Below are 20,848 nucleotides of genomic sequence, written 5' to 3'. Positions count from 1 at the left end.
ATTTATTTGTCACCCCCATGGTTTTTAAAACACCTTTGTGTTACCATAGTAACCTGATCTTGAACCTCATCTCATACGTCTAGAGGGGTATTGACGTGAGATAATGATATCGATTAATGCTCGCCCATGATATGTTTACATCACGACATGATGTTATGACTATATCTCTGACCTTATCCTATTTCTTTTCCAGAAATAATCTTTAATGGCTCAAATTAACGACCCGATGTCATCCGCTCAAGCGGAAGGAACTCAAGGGAATCCTCCTGGACAAATGTCCACTGAGATGTATTTGGCACAAATAACCCAATTCCTTAGTTTCACCGCTCAACAGATGACCGAACTTCGGCAATCTCAGAGTGCTCTTGAGGCACGTGTCATTAGTCTACAACGTGAGACTAATAGACCTGATGAGCGACAAGGTGAACCATCATTTGTCGTTAAGCCATTTACGGGAGACAAAAAGGAAAGAACCGAAGAAGTAATCTGCACATGGCTGGGACGATGGGAGTCTCATTTTGAGCTCTATCCCACGCCAGATAGTATGAAGATTGCATATGTCGGCCGAGAACTCGGGGGTAAGGCCGCCGCCTGGTGGCGTGGCCTCCGTACTATGGGGAAATTGCCCGATACCTGGACAGATTTTGTCACGGTTTTTAAGGGCCAATTTCTGCAACCTCCCTCTCGAACCGAGGCAGCACAAGCTTTAATGAACCTCTCTAGCAGGAAATTTTCCTCGCTAGAAGACTATGTTCACCATGCTAGAACCCAAATCCAAAAATCGGGTCTAGAAGGGGACAATTGGTTGATAGCTTGTTTTGTCAATGGCATCCCCAATTCGGACTATCACTGGATAGTGCACGATAAGGATCCAAAATCCTTCGAAGAGGCCGTTGAAATAGTTCTTCGCTATCAACGCACTTCGAAGAAGGACCATAACAAACCCAACGAAGCGCCCAGAACTAAGCAGTCGCAATTTGTTGGGAAACGCAAGACACCCAACGAATTCCTGGATCGCGATTGTAAGCGACAACATCCTTTTTGTGTATTCTGCAAAAAGAAGGGTCATACAAAAGATCAATGTCGAAAGCTCCAACGGAAAGAGCACGACAACAAAGCTAAAGCTGCAGACCATAAAGGTCAGATTCCTAATGTCCTTCAGGTCTATACACATCATTTAAGTAATTGTCAATGTTCTTTCCCTCACTATGTATTGGGTCCCAATGATTTACTACGTGCAAACGGGTATATCAATGGATCTCCCGTACAATTTTTATTTGATTCGGGAAGCTCACACAATTTTGTGAATGATCGTTTGGTTCAGATATGGGGAATCCAACCCACCGTAAGTGATCACACCTACACGGTGCACTTGGCTGATGGAAGAGTACAATACATCAACGGGGCGATTCATTCATTAGGAATTTCTATTGATACTTATATAGAGGAAGTAGACTTCCATGTAATGAATCTTTGTACCACCGATGTAATACTGGGTTATCCCTGGTTTTATAATAAAAACTCTTCTTTATTTATTGATTGGGTTCATCATTCCATTTCTTTTGTACTGAACGATTGTACGCATTTTATTCAATGTGTAAAAAAACAATCCCTCTCGATTGTTTCCTCGTGTCCATCAATATCCGAGTTGTCTTGTTCTACGTTATTTTATTGTGTACTTGATCCGGACATTCACGTTTACAATATCGATAATGTCCCGATTCAATTAACATATTTTGAACAACAACAACTTGATGAAATCTTAAATGATTTTCATGATGTTTTTCCAAGTGAACTACCTGATGGGTTACCTCCTAAACGTAATATAGACCATCGTATAGATATTGTACCTGGTGTTGCACCAATAAGTATACCTCCGTATCGCTTAAGTCGATCCGAAGAAGATGTGGTATCTAAGCAACTCAAGGACTATTTACGAATGGGTTATATACGTTATAGTAAATCTCCATGGGGTGCACCAGTTCTCTTGGTTAAAAAGAAAGAGGGCACATGGCGTATGTGTATTAATTACCGACGCTTGAATAAAGTGACGATCAAGAATTCGTATCCATTGCCCCGGGCTGACGATCTAATTGACCGTCTCCAGGGAGCTCGGTATTTTACGAAACTTGATCTCCGTACTGGCTACCATCAAATAAGAATAAGTGAGGACGATGTTCCTAAAACGGCATTTCGTACGCGCTATGGCCATTACGAGTTTTTGGTTATGCCTTTTGGTTTGACCAATGCTCCGGCTACTTTTCAACAAGAAATGAATGACATTTTCCGAGAACAACTTGGAAAATTTGTCGTTGTTTTCTTGGATGATATTTTAGTTTATAGCCGTACATTACAAGAACATGCTAGACATGTCCGCTTTGTTTTACAAACATTGCGTGACAAACAGTTTTATGCGAAGATCTCCAAATGTGAGTTCTTCAAGAAATCAATTACTTATCTAGGACATCTCATAACCGAACGAGGAGTTGAAATTGATCCTTCTCGCATTGAGAAGAAAATCAAGCTTTGGCCCACTCTTCGGAATATTCGAGAAGTTCGATCATTCCTTGGTTTTGTGGGGTTTTTGCGAAAGTCTCTTCGTAATTACTCCCAATTGACGATGCCGTTTACTGATCTTTTAAAAGGTCAAACGCGTAAGTCTACAAAACCTATTGTGTGGAATGCTACACTAGACCTTGCCTTTAAGGAACTCAAGGACCTGGTTTGCAAGGCTCCTTCACTTCTTTTACCCGATCCTTCAAAACCTTTTGAGGTTGAAACCGATGCCAGCGATTACGCTATAGGTGTTGTATTGTATCAAGATGGTAAACCAATAGCATTCGAGAGTAAGAAACTTGATTCTGCTCAATGTCGGTATACCGTTCAAGAAAAGGAATTATTTGCAGTTATACATGCGCTCAAAACATGGCGCCATTATCTTTATGGAAATCACTTTGTGGTAACTACGGACCACGAGTCCTTGAAATATTTTTGTGACCAACAAGACCTGAAAGATCGTAAGGCACGATGGGCTGATCTCATCCAGGACTTTGATTTTTCCATACGATATCGTAAAGGTTCTATGAACATTGTCGCTGATGCACTAAGTCGCATCCGTGAAGTTAACACGCTTAGCTTCACTGAAATATCATCAGATCTTTATGATCACCTTCGAGGAAAGTATCCTGATGACAGTTATTTTGCAAAATACTAGGCAAGAGTTGAGTCTGGAACAGACACCACCACATCCTCGAAGGAATACTTCCACATTGCTAACGGTTTGCTCTACCGTAATGGGAAGGTTTGTGTTCCAGATTTACCCGAGGTCAAAAAGAGGATTCTTTTTGAATGCCATGATGCACCCTCAGCAGGGCACCCTGGAATACATCGTACACTCGTTCTCATCTCCACTCAATTTTATTGGCCTAAGATGCGTCCTGACATACATAGCTATGTGACTAAATGTCACCAGTGTCAGGTTAACAAAGCCGAGCGACTTAAAGCCGCAGGACTTTTACATCCCTTGGACATTCCCAATAATAAGTGGGAAAGTATATCCATGGATTTTATTGTTAGCCTTCCTCGCACCCAAAAAGGTCATGATGCCATCTGGGTTGTCGTTGATCGACTAACTAAAATTGCCAGATTTATTGCTACTAAAACCACGGTAACAGCTCCTGAATTGGCTTACCAATTCGTTGACGAATTGTTTCGTTTTTATGGGTTACCGATGGATATCGTGAGTGATCGAGATCCAAAGTTTACTAGTGACTTCTGGACACAAGTCTTTAAGAAGTTAGAAACTACGTTGAGCATGAGCTCCACGGATCATCCTCAATCCGATGGACAGACAGAACGAGTAAATCAAATTATTGAGGACATGCTTCGAGCATACGTTGGTGCAAAACCAACAAAATGGGAACGTTATCTCCCAATTTTGGAGTTTGCTTATAACAGCTCCAAGCATACGTCGACGGGATATAGTCCTTTTATGTTGATGTATGGTTTTCAGCCACGAGCCCCGATTGATGTTACTATACATCATGATGAGTTGCGAAGTACGCAAAACTTTCTTCGGGATATGCAAGATATGTTGCATATTGCACGAGATAATATAAAAACAGCTCAACATAGAGCGCGTTTTTATGCCGATCATCATCGGCAACCTCGTGTATTCAACCTTGGACAGAAGGTATTTTTACGTGTACCTCACAATTCTAAGACATTGTCTACGGGTAAGTGCGCTAAGTTAGCCCCACGGTTTTGTGGACCTTTTACAGTCCTCAAACGCATTGGGTCATCAGCCTATCGTCTCGCTCTTCCCGATGGTGTTGGAATTCATCCAGTCTTTCATGTGAGTCGTCTAAAAGAACTTATAGGTTCTGGCGACAATACAGTTACGACTGAAACTCTGGTTACTTCTGAAGAATTATCTTCTAAACCACATGTACCAGAAAGAATTCTCGATGTTAAAACAAAAAAATTACGTACTAAAGAAATCCGAGAATTTAAAATAAAATGGATGGATAAATCAATAAAAGATGCCACATGGGAACGCGAAAATACTCTTAGAACTAACTTCCCTAACTTTCCATTGCAAGAGTGCAATGTTTTAAAGAGGGGGGAGTATGTTACGGGCATGACCATATAATATCCCGTGGTAAGAATTTACCGTAGTATTCTATACACGTGGATAAGTGTGAGGGTTAAACGAGAGTGTAAAGGAGGGGAGGATTACTTTTAATCCTCGGGATTGAGACAACCCATTAGGTCAAGTGTGAACTTGCCTAGGGGCCTTGGGTATCGCTATAAATAAGAGGCCTAGCTACCCTCATTTGATGATCTTTTGACTACATCGAGACTCTGCTCGTGTGGTGGGTCAACTTTTGTAGCGAGCGCTCCAGCACCAGGTACGACTCGACGCCACGGCGGTGGTATGGGACGCCGATCGAGGCTCGAGTCCGTCTCCATCCCTTCGCTCGGGGGTGGTCGGGTGGATCGGCACCCTTCTTTCTCTTTCTCCTTTCTATCTATCTTTTCATTATCCTTATCTTAAGCTTACATTAGTATTATGATCTATAATAGTTACGGTTAATGAGATTTCAAGCCTAGGTGCATGGGTTAAAGATAAAGACCATTTGATTACCGTTGGTGCAACCGTAACACAAAGCAATATGTGTGTGTGTGCAATTATAATAGCAACAAGCAATGATTGAAACCAAAATCATTGGTTACTATAACATATGACCACCTTGCTATGAATAGCGAGAAAGAGATGACAATGACATATTGTCATTTTGTAAAGGTTAACAACCTCATCCATGGGACCTAACATAGAATAAATGCACATGATGGGATTCTCCTACACTAGAGATAACTAATTGAATGAATTATGAAAGCATGTATGATTTGATCACATCGTAATAGGAATAGTCTTCTAATTTACGAGAATAATGTACTTACAAATAATCTCAACGGTATATAAACTTCGAGATAAACGTAATAATAATAAACGTAAAACGTTCAATTCCAATATGTGAAGCAAAGCAATTCACTCTAAAGTACAATAGATATTTGAGAAACTTAAATTCGAATTGAAATGATGAATTAGTTTTCAATATTTTAACTACGATTAATTGTATCGACCAATGTTGCCATGATGAAAAGTAATACAATCTTTTCATGATTGTTTCGTGACCACAATATCGACTCATCATATGCATTACCTTCAATTATTTGGAACTTCACCCTCCCCAAAAAGGACAAAAATATTGCAAAACCTTCCCTTCTTTAGGTGGTTGTGAAAGTTTACTTCCTCAGGGGTTGAGTCAATGCACACCTTCCCTTATGCACACACCAAAATGGCACTCATGGTTAGGTGGGTGTTTGAGAAGGAAACAAAACCATATTGTTGATTCTACCTTGGGCCATAGTCAACAAGCTTAGTGCCCTTGCAAATACATTCTCATAATGACTACTTTTGGCATGCTATTTGCTATTTCTTAAAGTGTTGCGATTTGTGAATCCACCTTTTTCCGCAAATCATGAAAGTTGGATTTCAGCAATAAAAAAAAGAAGTTACGCCACATAAAGGCTTGCCCTTTATTCAATGGAACTTTATATTTTCATGTGTGTTGTATTTTGGTTTGCCCTCATGCATATGGACCAAATCGAGACTTTTGCAACTTCAATCTAAGTGTGTTGGGTTAGTTTTGAGAAACTGAAGCCAAAACCTTATGCATGCTTTCTTGTGAAAACAACCTATCACATGCCTACAAGAAATGATTGTGAGACCTACTATATGGGGGGACGTGATTGGATCATACCTTGTAAGGAAAAGTGATAGACCTACTAAAGGCCACGCTTAAAGATAAGGAGAAACATATAAGACGATTTTATGTCCAAAATAATTAAGAAGAAACAAAAGGGAGAAGTCGTAGTTGTAGACACGCTTCTAGAAAGGCGAGACATATGATTTGAACACCACAAGGATGCGACACCACCAAATCAATCTACTTTTACAATAAATCTTTTGCAATAAATACCCAAGCGTCATTTTTAAATACGATACATATGATTTGAGTGCATGCATTAAACAAGTGTGGCAAGGTCACGTGCCCAACCTGGCCTATCTTACATGTTCACACCCAGAGAACACAGAGAGGATGCACATTTCCGCAAGAAAAGCTTTTTCAGTCGATCTAATCTAGAAAAGATTGAGCTCGGAAGCTTGAAGGGTATCTCCACAAATCTCCAAAGCTTCTGGGGTACCCCTCACACATTTCCAAAGCCTTAGGGGTACCCCTTATAAATTTCCAAAGCCTTAGGAGGAGCCGTTATAAATTTCCAATGCCTTAGGGGTACCCGGTATAAATTTCCAAAGCCTAGGAGTACTCCTCACACATTTCCAAAGCCTTAGGGGTACCCCTTATACATTTCCAAATCCTAGGGGTACCCCTTATAAATTTCCAAAGCCTAGGGGTACTCCTCACACATTTCCAAAGCCTTAGGGGTATCCGATATACATTTCCAAAGCCTAGGGGTACCTCTTATAAATTTCCAAAGCCTAGGGGTACTCCTCACAATTTTTCCAAAGAGAACCCTCCAAAACAGGAAACTCACCCAACCCTTTCCTTTCTCAGCCAGCAAGGGAGACAGACAGTGTTTGTGTGTTGAGAAAAGCAGAAGGCAAAAAGCATTTCTATATTGGAAAGGTACCTTCTCCAAGTCTTCAAACACTCCTTTTGTATTTGTTTTGATTTGCATTCAAAAGGAGTTAACTCCTGTTTTTGCCTTTTGGAAACCTTTTCAGTCTTCAATTAGCATTTAGATGAAGAAATCTTTAAGACCACATCCATGACAAACTGATACCATTCATCATCCACATAAAACTAACTCACTCCTACCTAACTGAACCCAATACAATCCATCAATCAATGAACTAAAAAGCCTCCTGTTTTGGGCAGTCATTGATCAAGTGTCTTATCAGCATTTTAGGTCACAAATTAAGCTGATTACACCATTCATCACCCGCATACAACTAAGTCATACCCAACTGAATCAAAAAAGACTTCATCAATCAATGAATAAGAAATCATTGTGCTTTGGGTAGTTATTGATCAAGAGTCTTTTCAGCAATGTCGATGAACCACATTTTGTAGTCTTTTCTGAGGGTTCTTTGTTTCCGTAACCTCTTTCTCTCTTTGTATATACATACATTCGTATCATATGTATTTCTTTTTCCATTCTAGTTTTTAACTAGTGACAAATGTATATGCGTATCTATCATATGTATATACACATTATTGGTATGTATGTATTATATCATATGTACTTAATTTTTCAGCCTAGTTTTTAATGATATATGTACATTGTACATACATATGATAGCTATGTATGCATCTCTATCATAAGTATTTCCTTTTCAGCCTAGTTTTTCATGTATATACATACATACCCGTGTAATTTATCCTTTCACTTATTTTACTTAACTATTTAATGCCTTTCTCATTGTGTTCTAAAAGTAAACATTTTATGCTATTTTTGTTTATGTTATCAAAATCGATGTGCTTTCTCATCCTATTCATCATCAAATTGTTGGGCGTTTTTTGAACACAATAGCCCATTATATTGTCATTAACTATTTTGTTGTAATGCATAAAATTGTTGCATTTATATGAAAAAAAGAAACCATGAAAAACCCATATTTGGTTGAATACCTTTTTCCCTTATTTCTATGCACTCTAAGAAGAATCAAACGGGATTTATTTGAAGACTAAAAATGCCCTGAATGGGCTTCAAAATATTGTAAGCATTGTCTGTATATGGCCTATACAATACAAATTTCCTCATAGGCATAGATTACAACAAGAGTAGTATTGAGATTAGATGTTTGATATCATAACTAAGATGAATTTATATATATATAGACTTAAAACCCCATACCATAGGCCTTATCCTTGAGAGTAGATAAAATGTTAGACATCACAATCATAACATGCATTATATCTTTCGATTTTAAACTTCACTCTAAGAAGGTAAATGTGTTTTAAAATTCAAAAGACTAGATTTCATGTGGTCGACACCACATTTCCTTAATCTAGATTTTGATGTAAAACTCAATTCAAGACCCATACCACATAGTACATGATCAAGTAGTAAGATTAGTCTTTAGACAAGACCCATATTAGATAGATAAACACAGAGTCCCATCAGCTTCATGGAAGACTTGGAGAAAGCTTTATCCAAACATACAAGTGGAGAACCTCCATCAATTCATCTCTCGACTCATGCTTCAGATAGAGACGACGATGGCATGCCTAGAAGAACTGGTAGATTCAACAGACATTCCGTTTGTTGAGGAAATTGTGTATTCCTTAAATTTCCACATTCTTTTTGTTTGTAGAGTAAAATCATGCATTTTAAACATTCACATCTATTGGCTTTTGTAGAGGAAGTTATGGTAAGTTTGAAGTAATACACAACACATAAAGTATTTTGTTAACATAGCCCCTTTTATTATGAATTCAGTGCATATTGTTTTTCCTTTGAATAGGAAATGTGGTCAAGTTTGACGCAAACATAACTTTCAAAAAAAGGTTGTAAAATGAAGACCTCTTTTGTATTTATTGTTGTGGTTGATATAGGTACTCTATGGACAGCATCAGCTCACATTATAACAGCAGTGATAGGATCAGGAGTACTTTCTTTAGCATGGAGTATGGCTCAGTTAGGATGGATTGCTGGACCAATAGTGTTAATCTGTTTCTCAATAGTCACATATTTCACATCTACTCTTCTTTCGGATTGCTACCGATCTCCTGACACTGTGTCTGGGATTCGGAACTACACATACATGGATGCTGTGCGAGCAAATTTAGGTATGAAAACCTCTCCAATGGTTTACTTCTTTTTTATGGAAATAATTATATCACAAAATGTCAGTCCTAATATATTTTTTTGCTCTATGATTCCAGCATTTATTTGGATGATAATGTTGAACATTGTATGGAAACATGAGGAAAATGTGGGATGTTTTACCCACAGAAAAAAAATGTCTGAAACTTCTTTTGTCATGAAAGATATAGATTTGTTTTTTTTAATTTGTATATCTCATATCTAGAGGAAAATGTCAGATTTGAAGATAAATTTTTTTGAATGGTAGATGCTACACATTTGAAATTATTATATGCTGATGTATGCAATATATATATATATATATATAGAGTATGCATGTATATGTGTGTGTGTATATGCATTGATATCACTTGCAATTGTATAGGTGGAACTCACATCTTGCTCTGTGGGATTGTGCAATACTCTAATCTCATTGGAACTGCTATTGGTTACACTATCACTGCCTCCATCAGCATGGTGTAAGTCATCCTTTTAATCATATCATAGTTCGATAAGAATTTAGATAAAACTATACAATCAGTAACAAGACATAACCAATAATGTTTTTTTTCTTATGTAAAACATAGGGCCATTCGCCGATCAAATTGCTTTTACCAAAATGGAGAGAGTGCACCTTGTTATGTGTCTAATAATCCATATATGATACTTTTCGGAATCGTCGAGATAATGCTTTCTCAAATCCCAAACTTTACCAAGTTATGGTGGCTGTCTATAGTTGCAGCCATTATGTCATTCACATACTCATCAATTGGACTAGCTCTTGGTATCGGAACCGCCCTAGGTCAGCATCTTGTTGTATGGTGGTCTTTCCTATCTATGCAAAGAGATAGGGAGTAGAATATTGTTTTTGGATTTTTTGTTCATGCCCCATAGTTTTTTGCATAACAAGGATGATGCCCATGTTTGATTAACACTCTAGCCCCAGGTAAACATCTATTCCCATGATGGTTCTAGATATGGAGCAGCACATTGTTTTCGTGCTTAATGTCATGTTATGTTTACTGTTGATAAAAATATATTTGCCTTGTTTTCATGTTTTGTGTTCATATTTGTGGTTCATGACAAGATTGATGCCCGTGTTTAGCACCTCTTACTTTGCTTTTTTCTGGTGATAGGACATGGCCATTCATATGGTACACTCGTGGGAGTAAGCACTACAAGTGTTTCTGGCTCTAAGAAAGTGTGGCTAGTTTTCCAAGCCCTTGGAGATGTAGCCTTCGCATACGCCTTCTCGATGATACTCATTGAGATCCAGGTAAGTTAACAATGTGATTGATGACTGGGGCTAAAATTTACTACTCCTGCTATGATAGAGAGATATTCTGGTAATTATTAAAAAGCTAGGAGGGGTATTCCGTAGAACACTGAAAAAATTTGGGATACTTTCGTAACTAGTAGTTTTTTTGCCTCTCCTGTAATATGATCATACAAATGCTAGATAGAAAGAATAGTAATATGAGGTAACTTAATAGATTTTTGTATTGGAATGCTGAAGGATACCATAAAGAGCATGCCTCAAGAAAGCAAAACCATGAAGAAAGCCAGTCTATTAGGAGTGGGTACAACAACAATATTCTATATGGCGTGCGGGTGTGCTGGGTACGCCGCATTTGGGAACAATGCTCCAGGGAACCTTCTTACTGGGTTTGGCTTTTATGACCCATATTGGCTCATTGATTTTGCAAATGCTTGCATCGTGGTTCACTTGGTCGGTGCATATCAGGTTACCATAACCATAACTCTTTTCTTGATTCAAAGCTTTTTTCTTTTTTTGGGTGGATTTCTGCACATAGCATTTGTGTGATTGTTTTTCCAAGAATGAAAATGTCACCCTTTTCTTGTACAATCGTAGCCAAAATAGTACCCCTTATGCATGTGTTTGATGTGTGTATTTCATTCACAGGTATTCACCCAACCGGTGTTTGCATTTGTAGAGAATTGGACGAGAAAGTCGTGCCCGAAGAGCCGATTTGTGCATAGAGAGTATGTAATACACATTTCAATTATAGGAGCATTGGAGATTAATTTGTTTAGGTTAATATGGAGGACAACATTCGTGATATTTACGACACTAGTAGCAATGCTTCTTCCCTTTTTTAATGATGTTGTCGGCATACTTGGGGCCACTGCATTTTGGCCATTAACAGTGTACTTCCCCATTGAAATGTATATAGTTCAAAAAAGGATAGGGAAATGGACAAGTCAATGGATGGTCTTGCAATCTATAAGCCTTATTTGTTTGTTTGTTTCTCTAGTAGCCCTAATTGGGTCAATAGAAGGTGTTGTAAATGATCTAAAAGTCTATAAGCCATTCAAGACTCGATATTAATTGGATCCGACTATTTCTTGCCTTAACCTATAAGCTAATGCTCATTGTGTTGCATGTAAACTCGAGAACAAAATCATAGTGCATGTGATTCTCAAATATAACTTAGAAGTTTTTAACCTTGTACCTCATATTAATACTTTTGTCCATCTTGACAACATTTTGTTTACAAATCAACCAAAAGTATAGATGGTATAATTTGTATATTGTTGGGGAGGCTCAACTAGTCATTCCCATGAATTAACATGATCATAAATACACTAAGCATTTGAGACAAGTAGAAATCCAACATCCAAATATTTGTTTACAAAAGAGCAATTGTCAATTTTAACAAGTTAGAAATTGAATTGTATAGCAATGTTGTGGAGGAAAAAGTAAGTGTATGGGTTGAAAGTAGAAACAAAGGATCACTTGGTTAAGTAGGTTTTAGACCCAAACACTCAATTGCGTATCATTTGGTTAAATAAAGAGTAATTAAAAAAATAACGTTGACTACAAGGGAAAACATTATTGCTGCGTTGCTAATTTTAAAAAAGCTTTAACGTAGTGCATGAAGTGACCTTTGTAATAGCATGATGGAAATTAGTACACCATTAGTGTACGACTTGTTATCGCACGATTAGATGAGCAAGTTACATGTCAATTAAAAAATAAAAAATAGATTTGATGATACTTTTAAGTAAAACCAAGGTTGAGCAAGGATATCCACATGATCACCTACATTCTTTGGTTTATGCAATACTAAATTGGAAGAAGTGATGAATATCGTTGCCAGAGAAGAAGCATTTAATGCTTAGAAATTTCTGCAACAAGTTATTGTGTCGACCCAAGGTGTTCATGTTGTGTTTACGTCTTTATACTTGTGGGGTTATATCTCCACATTGGTATTTGTTGACTTAGGTGTTCATATTGCCACTAACTTACCTAAGAGATTAACTAATGCCTCTGAAATGCTTTAGAGTTATATATCTACGTAAGTAAAGAGGGCACACACACCAATACTAATCACTCGTGTATAAGATAAATCACCACCATACACATAAAAATCATTTTCTCGTGTATTTCGAGTTTCATAAACATGTGGTAGATATGTACAAAACATTGCTTGATATGGCTCTTGAGTTTTAATTCTTCTTTATTTGATACCTATATGCATAGATTGACATATTCGCATTCGTCGGGTTTCCCATTCGAATGCAAACGAATACGAATACGAATGGGTGGTCACCTATTCGTTTAACTCCAAAAAAAAAACTTTGTCTTTTTTAATTTCCTAGGATAAAAAAAAAGGAACTTGACAATAAATAGGGATAATAAAAGAGGGACTTGGGGATTTGACACTACTAAATTTTTATAGGGAAAAGTACCAGGATACCCCTGGAAGTTCGTCTATTTACCAGAATACCCCTGAAAGTTCCAGAATACCCCTATGTCCAAAAAAATACACTTTATAAAGTAATTATACACTCAAATCTACAAGCCCTATTTACAAGAATATCCTTCAAACGCAATGCAGAAGTAAATGGTGAACTATATGAGGAGAAGTTGAATTGTAAGATTATGTAAGATCCTTTCATGGTAAACAAGGTTGTTCTCAGGGAGAAGAAATTGAAGCGTTTCATATTCCTCTCCGTACTGGAAATAGCTACGATGAGAATGGCTTAATCCTCCCTGCATGCATTGCTCAGATATTTCGAGAAAAGATTTCGTTTTTTGTCAATATTGCCCCTAAAGAAGAAGGAGAATTTTCTGCCTATATGCCTGGGACAAAGGGAGGAGGCGATGAAAATGGAATTGCCCCAACAACTTTTAGTTGTGAAACACTGTTGAGGCCATGTTTGTCTGCAGGTGGAGCATGGGGCGAATAACTTGGTGGTGATGATGTTGGACTCGATAATGTAGGAGTTTGCATTGCCGGGGCCGAAGCTGATGCCGAAGACATCACTTGCAAAATAGCTGGACTCGAGTCAGGCGGAGACAATGCAAGTCCACTGGGTCCTGGGGCTAATGTTATGGACGGAGATGGCGATGCTGCAATCGACAGAAAGATTTCTGCAGGAAGGAGCAACAAATCAATGGAGAAAATCGACACAAGATTGCTGGAGTAGAGCATTCCCATTATCGGAATAGGGTTTCCATTGCCATTGGTTATGATTGAAACCACACCAATCTTTGTCGATTGAGTCAAAGAGAGCTTATAATCAGCATTGCCTGATGTGGTAGGTAGGGTGGGCGGAGACCCTACGGAACCCAACAACTCTTGTGTGGGGAAAAACGAAGCAATCCCATGGAACTCGAGACCCTCTGAGCCATGGAGAGGCTGGCATACACCATTGATCTAGACATGTGATCGAATGCACTGTTGGTGGGTGCGAAGATTGTCAATCCTGGTGATGAATCATGGTATTGGAAGATCTTATCAACCATAGAGGAAGCCGTTGAGTCCGGTTGAGAGGCCAATGGTCTAGAAGAGCGTGGTGATGATTGTTGAGCCATCGGAGAGGGATTGGAGTAATCGAGCAGGACATGGAAGCTTAGGATGTTGAAGGCGGTCTGACGGTCGTCGGAGAGGCGGGAGGTGGAGAAGAAGGCATTGGGGGGGCAGAGCACAGTGATTGTGGTGCGACTATTGATGGCAGAGGTGACGCCATAGCTGGAGAGCAAGGTGTTGAAGGACCTACAAGTAGGGTGGTTTCGGAGGAGAGTGGTGACGTTCTAGTAGGTGCAAAGGGAGAGGTTAACCATGAAGGCCATGGCCATGGCCATGGCGACCATCATCACCATCGGTAGCAGGCGACGACGGGATGGCATGGTCACTGATCTTGCCCCACCCCTTGATTTTTTAAATGTATGGTGTACATGCATGGAGATAGGATGGATTAATCAAATCAATGAAGAAATAATGAAAGAAAGAAAGAAAGAAAGAAAGAAAGAAAGAAGAAGGAGACAGGAGGGGGCTTCTTACTTTGTTGAGCTGTGGATGTGGTCATGCCCCAACAACTTTGAGTATGCCTAATAAATCCTCGCAGCGGATGAGATCCCATGCGTTCTTTCTTGTGCCAGATTTTGAGGCTTTCTTGTGCCATGCTCGTCACTGCTAGAGAGCTCAGGTGTCCCCAGCAACGATACGGGGTTAACAACTGTGGGAATTGCTTATGCTCGTGACTATGAAGAAATTCTATGGCAATTAATAGTTATTGTGGTCTGATTTGTAACATGTAACATAGACACGATAGTAGCAAATGTGCCAAAGTTGGTGACCACATAATACCTTTTCGAAAGATCTCTACCATCATTGTCACGATCTGATAACTTGTATTGGTTTAGCCATTGAAAATGAGAAGACGTAGGATCTTTCTGAATGTATTCGCACACTGTTGTTTAAGTAAAGAAATTTATGTTTGAAGGGTATTCTGGTAAATAAGGCTTGTAGATTTGAGTGTATAATTACTTTATAAAGTGTATTTTTTTGCACATAGGGATAGTTTGGTAAATTTAGAATATCCAGGGATATTTTGGTAAATAGGTGAAGTTCCAGGGGTATCTTAGTACTTTTCCCATTTTAATATTAAATGTATAAGTTATAAGTTATAAGTATTTTTACCATAAAACATATGCTCCATTGGTATTAATAAAAAGCCCGGAGGCAGTATACAAATAGTACATAATATTGTTTCATCTCCACCAGTATATCTGAAATGATTCTAGTATTTGTAAAAACTGTTGGGAAAAAAAAACAGCCATAAAACACAGCATTGATTCCAGTGATCTGCTGCAGATTCCATGTCCTCCGTCTTTCCAATCATATGTGTCAGGTGTAAGAAGATTTCCGTCTCTGTAAGAAGATTCACCATCCCAACAGAAACAGTTGCAAACAGATCTGAAGTGATTCCAACATTTGTAAAAACTGTTGGGGAGAAAAAAACAGACCATGAAAATGAAATGTACTATACTAATCTCCACCTCTCACCCCATTTGTTTCGATCCCCACAACTTATTCACTGAATGCCACCAATGTCCTGTGGAATTAACAACAAAATAAATAAAAAATTCCTCATCCCCTCATGAGCTGCTTCGATCCCCCCCACCATCATCACTCCTAAAACAGACACATTGCTTCCTTTAGTCCACATCCACCATCTCGCCGAATAGCACCAATGTCCTGTGCAATGAATCAACAAAAATGAGAAATTGTTCCTCATTCCCCCGTGATTTGCTTCATTCCCCCACACCATCGTCACTCCTAAAAACAGAGAAATTGCTTCAATCAAACCACATCCACCATCTCGCCGAATACCACCTCTGACCTATAAGTTATAAGTATTCGTTTTATTTTTAATAAATAAAAAAAATAAAATAAAGGCTCATTAATTTCTCATTTTTTCTATCCTCAAAATTTATGGATATTTTTATTTTGACATTAAAAATAGTACTTCAAGCTAATCATATCTTCAAAGTTCATACTAATCATATTTGTATAATAAATATAAAAATATTCATTTTTTAAAAATTAATTAATTAAAATAAGTTTCATAAACTCTCTTTACACTATAATCTTTTAGTGAATAATTGTTCTTTTTTTGGTGAAATAAATTTAAATAAATAAATATTTTATATTTATTTTGCAAAACGAATGGTTTTCTAATATTCTTGGGGCCATTTTGTATTCTCAAATATTGAGAATATTGCGCATGGAGAATATCACAAATATCACACATGTGTCAATCTATGCCTATATGCAATGGGTTTTTAGCATTTTTCAAATCATGAGATGGCATGCATGGGATACAACTAGCAATGGGCCCGGTTTCGGCTCAAACCAAACCAAACCAAACCGAAAAACCGTGGCTTAATGGTTTATAGATTCAAAGATAAATAAACAGTTTGGTTTGGTTTCAAATGTTACTAATTGGTTTTGGTTTGGTTTGGTTTGGTTTTGAATTGACCGGTTTAGCGGCTAATCGGCTTACCTGTTTCTGTTTATGTGGTTCGGTTTAAAGGTTTATAGGTTAAAAAATACTCATAAATATTTTCTATAGGCTCTAACTTTCAACTTTTAATTTTAAACTCTTGTTTTAACTTATTAAATTTTATATGTATTATATGTAGAGTCTCTTTTTCATTTATGATGATCCATTATGATACGTATGATGATCCATTATGATACGTATGATGATCAATTACGATAAGTATGATGATCAAATTTATGATTAGTATGATGATCAAATTTATGATTAGTATGATGATCAAATTTATGATTAGTATGATGATCAAATTTATGATTAGTATGATGGCCAAATTTATGATTAGTATGATGGCCAAATTTATGATTAGTATGATGACCAAATTTATGATTAGTATGATGATCAAATTTATGATTAGTATGATGACCAAATTTATGATTAGTATGATGACAAATTTTATGATAAGTATGATGACAAAATTTATGATGAGTGTGATGACAATAAGTATAATGATTAATATCAATAAAAAATGGTTTGGTTTTGATTTATGATAAACGGGTTTGGTTTGGTTTTAAATTTTTCGTAAACGGTTTGGTTTAACTGTTCGGCTCTAAACGGTTCGGTTTAAATGGCTTCATAAATTTTAAAACAGTTTGGTTCGGTTTTTATTATTAATAAATGGTTTGGTTTCAAGGCGAAGAAACCAAACCGAATCGAAATTGAACCGGGCCCATTGGTAGATACAACATTAAAAGACATTAATGATATTCATCAAATTTATTGTTTGATTAATGCATGAAGATGTAGATAGTTTATTGATAAGTTTTCATGTATACTTATACGATGCAATGTATTATTGACACAGAAATCCACATGATGAAGATCGTTTGGTATTCTAAATTAAATTACAAGGCATTGAGAATAATTTATATTGCCAATGTTATCAAAAGGCTACAATATTATATAGATATGAAGAGGGGTTTATAGATAATCGATCAACACCTCATGTGTTTTTTCAAGGATCATGACCATCATGTGCTCGATAGAATGTGGTGCACGTTAAGAAATGAGACAAGATTGTTGTGGACCCAAGTATGCATTTCTCATTTTAAGGATTTGATTGTTCACTAGAGTCGATTATTAATGATACGTTGAAAGCAATACATGAATTTTATAATATAGTTGGGTGTAACATGAATACAAATATTTGTCAAGAGTTAAATGCTAATTTTGAATAAGTAAAGGTGGAAAAGTTATTGTTACGTCTTCCAACCGGTAATAGTTATGGTTGGGATGTTATTAAATTTTGAGCCTTTGAGATATGTACATGCTTACATTCTTGTAAATAGGTCATTCAAGCAAATATTTCAACATTGTCATGATTTTGGTTTCATGCTCATGAGCTTGAAGGCGTACTTAATCAAACTAATACTAAATGCACCATCTCTTGAGTCATTTCATCAATATAGGCCTATTTTATTGATGGGAGGGTCGGACAAAGTGTTTGAAGAGTCATTATCCAACGTACTAGATCAGTGTGGCAAGGAAGTCCGCTTAGTCATTTGTTCAATTATCTATAAACCCCTCTTCCAATCGATATAACAAACTAGATCGGTGTTTGAAGAGGGGTTTATTGAAGAGTTTCTCTTGCTAGATCAGTGTGGCAAGGATGTCCAATTAGTCTATTGTCATTTGTTATCTCTACGCATCATTTTTTAGCAATGTTGTCTAGTCTTGTGACTAGTGATGATATCGTGGCTTTGCATCTTTCTTATGGTGGACAACTAGTCACACCAACTTGAGTTGATGATTCTTTCAAGCTTCTACACAATTCAAAATAAATATATTGAAATGAGTATGTAAGTTTCGGATCAATTTGCCATATCTTCAAGGTTGCACCTTATTTATTGTACTAAGAGTGATTTGGAATGAAGGGTAAATCAATGTTGCACAAGGATGAATCTATTAACAATTGGGCTATCCATGGATGGGTATTGATTTTGCAAATATTCAATTGTTTGACTAGATTGGCAGTACATTAAAGGTCAAATTTATATATTGGAAGATTCAATTATGGTCATTTCCTATGCAACTCAAAAGTAGTGCAATGTATCATGGTGCCCATGATATTATTATTTTTTACCATCACACCCTTGGACCAAGAAGATATTATAGACATTGTTGCAACTTGTTCGGTTCATGGTGTGGAAGAAGGGAAAATTTATGGGAGTTACATGGATGTAATGGGATCATTTGGCCACTCACAAACGTAGATTGAGAGTTATTTAAGTGGGCACCAACAAGTAATCAAGAGCATTGCAATTCATTACAAAATGAAATGCTCGTTTCTTCTCGATAGTTGCATTGGTATATAAAGAGAACTCGAGATCTCTATTCAATCGTTTGTTTCGATCGTGGGGTACATAATTAGGGGATGTGGTTGATATTGAATCACAACGGTGGTTGGAATTTGAAGATACCAAACAATGTCTTATGTATTCCCACAAATTATGGTTTTATTTGGGAGAATTTAGTAGACATACAATAGTTACATGGATATTTTTGTTGATGAAAGCAAATGAGGCTCCTTGGGTGGCTTGGTGATCAAAGGATGGTACACAATTGTTAGCACTCACTAAATATATATCGTATGATCATTGTATTGACTATCACCTAAAGCATTAAAATATATAGAATGTATGTCAATCAAATGCAAGCTACTGGCAAACATTGTAACATGGTTATCATTTTCTTTTGCCATCTCGTGCAAAGGTATTTATGTGGGAGAGTCATGATTTCTAGGTTGCCATTAGGTTAAGCCATAAGCAGACAGATGATTAGGGTTAGGTATATGCTTCATTTGTACTATTCCGTTGGAAGACAATACACATATGTTCATTAAATGCCCTATATATATATATATATATATATATATAGCTCATATCGTATGGGAGTACTTATTAGATATTTAGCAAACATTATCTCAAAAGCTAATTACGATACATAATAGAGAAGGATGCAACTCGATTGATATGAGGTTGTCTCGCGGAGACGAGAAGGTCACACGCTCAACCCTAACAATTTCCGCACGGTGGCATATGGTAAATCAAGGATAAAAAAGAAGAAGTATGAGCAAATAATACAAAGATGTGTGAAGATTGGGCTTCAAAACCCTAAAACTGGGGAGGGGGGGCAAGAAGATCCGCAACTAACAATATTCAATGTTGAATATTGCGAGAGTGGAGCCGATGCGAGAGTGGAGCCGAGAGCGGATAGCATGACCACAACGAGAGATGCTTCCAACACGATCAAGAGATCGACTGTAGGCCAACCCCATACTTCATCTGCAGGTTGGACCCTATACACGAGCTGGGGAGTCCGTGCACCCCCCCAACTTTCGCCTCATTTGTGCGATGAGACAATCGACCTTGTGTTGTCGGAGGAGGATAAAGCTACAGTCTTGGGTGAGGTAAATCGGTTGGAGGCTTTCTCATGGTTCGTGAATGAACAGATCGGAACTCCGTCATACTTTGTACGTTGCTTTCTCGAAGGAAGTGGATAACATCCTCGAGATCCAATTCATGTCTCGAGGATGTTATCATATGGAATTCGCGAGTGAGGAGTCCGTCAACAGGCTATTAATGATTAAGGAGGCGGGCATGGAAGGTGTGTGGGTATCCTTTCATAAATGGTCACATAATGTTAAAGTAGATGACATATTGCAATATCAAGAGGCTAGTATGGTTTTTACGGCGATATTTCTTGGTTTGAAGGAGTGGAGGAATGTTCTACCTTGCATTTGGGCTTTGTTAGGTAAAGTCATTGCCACGCGTGATGGATAGGTTCATGGAACATATAGAATGGGAGGGGTACCAGTTGTTCGGTTGATCGCACTAAGATCCGTTCGTTTGCCGACAACTTTTTTTTTACCTAATTTACTTATATATAAACCATGGTTGTAACATACGTAGCATACCGTACGCGTACAATACGTATGTTACGTATTTTATAAGTATTCTAAAATTAATTTATAAGTTCTTAGAATACGTATTTAAAGGTAAAATATGTTGAATACGTTGTTGAATACATTCAATAGATCAAATACTTGAAAACCACTGATGTTGAATGCAAAGATACTTGT

At 37.5% G+C, this 20,848-nt stretch overlaps 1 protein-coding gene across 1 annotated transcript; it reads left to right on the top strand.

Annotated features, from left to right (window-relative positions):
* The first annotated feature begins 8,401 nt into the window (after nucleotides 1-8,401).
* LOC147860858 (amino acid permease 3-like) lies at nucleotides 8,402-11,772 on the top strand. The gene is made up of 7 exons (XM_087323586.1): nucleotides 8,402-8,831; nucleotides 9,147-9,380; nucleotides 9,782-9,875; nucleotides 9,984-10,198; nucleotides 10,533-10,672; nucleotides 10,913-11,140; nucleotides 11,321-11,772. The coding sequence occupies exons 1-7, from the start codon at nucleotides 8,720-8,722 to the stop codon at nucleotides 11,744-11,746; spliced, it is 1,449 nt and encodes a 482-aa protein (XP_087179712.1). The 5' UTR covers nucleotides 8,402-8,719; the 3' UTR covers nucleotides 11,747-11,772.
* The last annotated feature ends 9,076 nt before the right edge of the window (nucleotides 11,773-20,848 follow it).

This window comes from Azolla caroliniana, unplaced genomic scaffold (assembly GCF_043228905.1).
Source record: "Azolla caroliniana isolate FFs.n. ecotype wild unplaced genomic scaffold, voAzoCaro1.0.p SCAF_8, whole genome shotgun sequence".
Classification (NCBI taxonomy): domain Eukaryota; kingdom Viridiplantae; phylum Streptophyta; class Polypodiopsida; order Salviniales; family Salviniaceae; genus Azolla; species Azolla caroliniana.
This window is presented reverse-complemented; position numbering and strand designations above follow the sequence as displayed.